Source organism: Salvelinus sp. IW2-2015, linkage group LG18 (assembly GCF_002910315.2).
Source record: "Salvelinus sp. IW2-2015 linkage group LG18, ASM291031v2, whole genome shotgun sequence".
NCBI lineage: Eukaryota > Metazoa > Chordata > Actinopteri > Salmoniformes > Salmonidae > Salvelinus > Salvelinus sp. IW2-2015.
The window spans coordinates 59,208,334-59,214,743 of NC_036858.1; the positions used below are offsets into that span (position 1 = coordinate 59,208,334).

Below are 6,410 nucleotides of genomic sequence, written 5' to 3' on the forward strand. Positions count from 1 at the left end.
ATGAGACTGTGCAGGGATCCAGATTGCCCACTCAAGAAAAAACTTGAGTCARCYGCYTACATTGACACTTTTGTTTRTATCCCCTGGATTTCTAACCCCTTGATGTTCTTGTTGGATCTAATTTTAKTAGCTAGCATTTCAATGGCCATAATAAATAGATATGGAGACAACYGACAGCCTTGTTTTATTCCTCTTAAAAGCTCAATACTTTCTGAGAAGTAACCATTATTTACTATTTTACCCCTGGGGTTGCTGTACATAACTTTAACCCATTGTATAAGCGATTCACTGAAATTAATGTCATCCAGGCATTTATACATACATTCTAGTCGTACTTTATCAAATTTCTTTTCAAAATCTTTGATGTTTCATAATGTTCAATTGTTCAATTGTTCAATTGTTTCAAGTAATTGTCTTATATTATCTCCAATATATCATCCATGTAAAAAAAATCTATCTGATCAGAATGAACAATATCTGGTAAACCCTTTTTTATTCMATGTGCTATGCATTTCACCAGAATTTTGGCATCACAACATTGAAGTGTAAGAGGCCTCCAATTTTTTAAATGGACGGGATCTTTATACTTACCACATGGGTCCTGTTTCAGTAGTAATGAAATCAGACATTCTTGTTGACTACCTGAAAGTCTACCATTTTTATAGGAGTAAAACAAAGGTCTGATATAACACTACTGGTATACCATCAAGCCCTGGTGTTTTTCCAGACTGAGAATACAGTTGAAGTCAGAAGTGTACATACACCGTAGCCAAATATATTTAAACTCAGTTTTTCCAAAATTCCTGACATTTAATCCTAGTAAAAATTCCCTGTCTTAGGTCAGTTAGGATCACCACTTTATTTTAAGAATGTGAAATGTCAGAATAATAGTAGAGAATAAWTTATTTAAGCTTTTATTTATTTCATCACATTCCCAGTGGGTCATAAGTTTACATACACTCAATTTGTATTTGGTAACATTGCCCTTAAATTCTTTAGCTTCGGTCAAAAGTTTTGGGTAGCCTTTCACAAGCTTCCCACAATAAGTTGGGTGAATTTTGGCCCATTCCTCCTGACAGAGCTGCTGTAACTGAGTCAGTTTTGTAGGCCTCACACGCTTTTTCGGTATTGCCCACAAATTTTATATGGGATTGAGATCAGGGCTTTGGGATGGCCACTCCAATAACTTGACTCTGTTGTCCTTAAGCCATTTTGCCACAACTTTGGYAGTATGCTTGGAGTCATTGTCTATTTGGAAGACCRATTTGCAACCAAGCTTTAACTTCCTGACTGATGTCTTGAGATGTTGATTCAATATATCCACATAATTCTCCTTCCTCATGAAGCCATCTATTTTGTGAAGTGCACCAGTCCCTCCTGCAGCAAAGCACCCCCACAACATGATGCTGCCACCCCCGTGCTTGATGGTTGGGATGGTGTTCTTCGGCTTGCAAGCCTCCCCCTTTTTCCTCCAAACATAATGATGGTCATTATGGCCAAACAGTTCTATTTTTGTTTCATCAGACCAGTGGACATTTCTCCAAAAAGTACGATCTTTGTCCCCATGTGCAGTTGCAAACTGTAGTCTGGCTTTTTTATTGCGGTTTTTAAACAGTGGCTTCCTTCTTGCTGAGCGGCCTTTCGGGTTATGTCGATATAGGACTCGTTTTACTGTGGATATAGATACTTTTGTACCTGTTTCCTCCAGCATCTTCACAAGGTCCTTTGCCGTTGTTCTGTGATTCATTTGCACTTTTCGTATCGAAGTACGTTCATCTCTAGGAGACAGAACACGTCTCCTTCCTGAGCGGTATGACGGCTGCCTGGTCTCATGGTGTTTATACTTGCGCACTATTGTTTGTACAGATGAACGTGGTACCTTCAGGCGTTTGGAAATTGCTCCCAAGGATGAACCAGACTTGTGGTCTACAGTTTTTTTTCTGAGGTCTTGGCGTATTTCTTTAGATTTRCCCATGATGTCAAGCAAAGAGGCACTGAGTTTAAAGGTAGGCCTTGAAATACATCCACAGGTACACCCCCAATTGACTCAAATGATGTCAATTAGCCTATCAGACGATTCTAAAGCCATTACATAATTTTCTGGAATTTTCCAAGCTGTTTAAAGGCACAGTCCACTTGGTGTATGTAAACTTCTGACCCACTGGAATTGTGATACAGTGAATTATAAGTGAAAGAATCTGTCTGTAAACAATTGTTGGTGTCATGCACAAAGTAGATGTCCTAACCGACTTGCCAAAACCATAGTTTGTTAACACATTTGTGGAGTGGTTGGAAAACATGTTTTAATGACTCCAACCTAAGTGTATGTAAACCTCTGACTTCAACTATATTTAATTGCTTCAAAAAGTTCCTCCTCTGTAAATTGGTGTGCGTCCCAAATGGGCACTACTTTTGACCAGAGCCATATGGGCCCTGATAAAAAGTAGTGCAGTATATAGGGAATAGGGTGCCATTTGGGACTCACACTGAGAATCTTAATTCAATAAATCATTTTACACATCATTATGGACAAATGTTGAAGTGCAGATGTTTTCTACAGTATACAGTAGAGTGTTGGCAGGAACAGAAAGACATTTGTGACACAGTGCTGCCTATTTATTGTAAATCAGTCAAATATAATATATTAAAAAGCCAAACTATTTRATTTCCAGTGAAAAGTGCATCAACATGTAGTCAAAATCAGAAATCGAATTGCCTTGTGCAGACAGAGCTTATTAAGAAAATGACATTTCATCAGTTTAAAAGGGTTGATTTTTAGTGTCTCAGTGATCATTGTAGTATAATGTTGACCTGTCTTCATATTCACTTCTTCTCCTGTTTCTTTGTGTGCAGTTTGTTATCCAACGCTCTGAGTTGTTTTAGGAATCCTGTATTTGGAAAGATCCACCTGTGCTCTTTGACCTTTGTGATGGCATCTAGCAAGGAGTAGTGGTGATGGATCATCAAGTAGGCCAGCACCAGAGAAGCAGACCTACTCACACCTACAGCACAGTGGACCAGGATCCTGGCTGTGGACGAGGGGAAAAAAATAGTTTAATTAAATTTATTTGGGTAAAAACAAATACAGCAAGCTGTACATTGTATTCCCAGAAGATAGCACTTCAAAGTATTYATTAAAGTTGTCCATCTGATCAAAAAACATTCCTTCACCAGGACACTTCCACAGGTGACTATCTAGGAAAATAAAGGAAAAGGAGAATTCTGTTTCTGCATAGARCTGATTATTTAATTAACAGGGTCTACAGAAAGGCTTACATTTTGGCGTAAAACTGATATTGTGAGACATATTTTATGGGCCAGTTTTCCGAGAGACAGATTAAGAATAAGCCTTTGAGTCCAAGACTAGGTTTAATCTGTGTTTGTGAAACCGGCCTTATATGCAAAATCTAATGACTGTAAAATACTAAATGGGATGGCTATGCTTGCCTACCGTCTGCTGTGTTTAGTGCATCTTGGATGTAATCGGCAGAGGAATAGAAATACAGTGAAATGTCAAAACATGGTGAATCGTCAGCAGGCACTCCATGGTAGTCCACTGTTGACCCGTAGAAAGCGTGGCTCCCTAGGCAGTGCTGCCTCCCATGGGCAGCATTCAGGACATGAGTGATTCCAAGCTTCCATATGCTGTATCGATCATTGGCTACAGACCTGCAGAACAAAAACTGAATCTCATATATTTCTTTCATAGTATGTTCTTCCGAAATCCCTTGTAAACATTGAGAGAAACATTGTAAAATAATTGCAATAAGCTGTGTAATAATAAAATGTCATTTACCAGAGTCTTTTATCCAAAGTGGCTTACAATCATGCATGCATACATTCTTTTACATGTGGGTGATCCCAGAAATCGAACCCACTATACTGTCTTTGCAAGCCCATGCTCTACCAACTAAGCTACAAATAAGAGTATTATTCACATGCAATTCAGTTAGCTTGTGAAGGGCAATTTGTGAAGGAATAATACTGCATGACTTACAGGTCCCCAATGAAAAGGTTAGTCCAAACCTCYTCCACTGGGTTGCCAAATCTTTTGCCACCAAAGAGAATCTTCACCAAGTCCTTCACAGATGGAGTGTCAGAGGAGGAACCACATCCTTCCTGAACAGTTGTTGTTGTTGACACCTTGGACATGACTGTCCTCTCAGTGCTGGACAATGGACATAATTTCCTACAACGCTATCATATCAATGGTATGACTTGTCTGAGTCCAATGTTCCCTCTAACTGTGCAGCTCCTCTTACACACAGAAGAATTGCCAGCCAACAGAGACGCAGAATGAACTTCACTAGAGTTGCCCCATTAGTTTACACTATCTTCCCATAAAGTTATCAACGTTTCTCTTAAAATGTGGGAACTGTGATCGAATCAACATAATATCAGTTCCTTTCAATGCAACAAAACAAATCGAACTTTACAAGATCGAGTCGTGGTAGGTATTGTGCGTCGGAGGATAATTACTCTGACAAGCGGTCTTTCAGAGCGCAGAGCCACGTGTACAGTAGCCACCACGTGTGCACATTTCTTGATTATTTGCTAGTTAGCAAGTTATTAACCAAGTTATAGCTTATTTTGGTCAGCAATGTGCGGGTGATTGCTTCCTAGTTCCATTTCTAGGCTTCGTTGATATGCACGGTAGGTAAGGATATTTTTTTGTCTTAAAGAGGCAGTGTTGTATTTTGAGACAGGCTTGAATATGCAAAGAGGCCAGTAGGCAGASGGTAGCCTGCATTTCTGTCTGATTCTCTGTATGGTAATAACAATGATAATAATGAATTGTATTTTGTAAAGTGGTTTCTTGCATCATACAACACAATACAACACAATGTTCAGTCACCGATTTGGACAATGGTGTTTACAAAAAATATATATCTGGTAACTTGAGCTTTCGGACAGTTAGAAATCTGTCCTACAGGTTATATTAGAAGGATGAGTGGCTTAAAAGGTGAATGTCAAGCCCTTTTATAATGGAGAGGTGTGCTGTGTTTAGTGCATCTTGGATGTAATTGGCAGAGGAATAGAAATACGGTGAATTGTCAAAAGATGGTGAATCATCAGCAGGCACTCCATGGTAGTCCACTGTTGACCTGTATAAAACATGGCTCCATAGGCAGTGCTGCCTCCTATGGGCAGCATTCAAGACATGAGTGATTCCAAGTTTCCATAGGCTGTATCGACCATTGGGGTGCCAGGACAGAGAAAAGCTTGGACTGGGCTGAGTGGGAGATGTCCTCCCGTAAGGGTGGGAGGGCCAAGAGACCRGAGGTGGCAGAACAGAGGGTTGGGGTGTAGGGTTTGAGCATAGCCTGAAGGTAGGGAGGGGCAGTTCCTCTTGCTGTTCCGTAGGTAAGGACCATGGTCTTGTAGTGGATGCGAGCTTCGACTGGAAGCCAGTGGAGTCTGCGGAGGAGTGGGGTGACGTGATAACTTGGGAAGATTGAAAAACAGGGGGGTTGCAGCGTTCTGAATAAATTGCAGGGGTTTGATGGCACAAGTTGGGAGCCCAGCCAACATTGAGTTGCAGTAGTCCAGACCGGAGAGGACAAGTGCCTGGATTAGGACCTGCGCCGCTTCTTGTGTGAGGTAGGCTCGATGGATGTTGTAGAGCATGAACCTGCAGGACCAGGTCACTACTTTGATATTTGCAGAGAACGACAGGATGTTGTCCAGGGTCACGCCAAGGTTCTTTGAATTCTGGTAGGGAGACACTGTGGAGTAGTCAACCGTAATGGAGAGGTATTTGAGCAGGCAGGCCTTCCCTGGGAGGAAGAGCAGTTCCGTCTTGTTGAGCTTGAGGCGGTCGGCAGACATCCAAGTTAAGATATCTGCTAGGCACGCAGAGATGCGTGTCACCACTGAGGGAAGGTGAAAAGTAGTTGAGTGTCATCCGCATAGCAATGATAGTAGAGACCATGTGAGGATATGACGGAGCCGAGGGACTTGGTGTATAGAGAGAATAGGAGAGGGCCTAGAACCGAGCCCTGGCGGACACAGAGCCGTGGTGCAGACACAGATCCTCTCCTCGTCACCTGGTAGGAGCGGCTTGCCAGGTAGGATGCAATCCAAGAGTGTGCAGAGCCCGAGATGACCAGCCCTGAGAGGGTGGAGAGGAGGATCTGATGGTTCATGGTGTCGAAGGCAGTGGATAGATCTAGGAGGATGAGAACAGAGGAGTGCCATTCATCCTCCGCCATCACCTCATGTTTCAGCATGTTTAAAAAAAGAAATTGATAGAGTTAGATAAACTTAGATTTTTTGGCATGGACATATACAGGATGCTACCTGAAACAACATAACCTTCACTCCAAATCAAAACTCCAAACCTACAACCTGARTTTGGACGGAATTACCTGGAATGCTTCCTACACCCATGGATTATTATTCCCAAACTA

At 41.5% G+C, this 6,410-nt stretch overlaps 1 protein-coding gene across 1 annotated transcript; it reads right to left on the minus strand.

The window, feature by feature from the left end:
• Positions 1-2,601: 2,601 nt before the first annotated feature.
• LOC111978369 (dual specificity protein phosphatase 13A) lies at positions 2,602-4,657 on the minus strand. The gene is made up of 3 exons (XM_024008390.1): positions 3,998-4,657; positions 3,452-3,669; positions 2,602-3,029 (listed from the first exon to the last, which is right to left on the minus strand). Exons 1-3 carry the CDS (start codon positions 4,150-4,152, stop codon positions 2,824-2,826), a joined length of 579 nt encoding a protein of 192 aa, XP_023864158.1. The 5' UTR covers positions 4,153-4,657; the 3' UTR covers positions 2,602-2,823.
• Between the last annotated feature and the right edge of the window lie 1,753 nt (positions 4,658-6,410).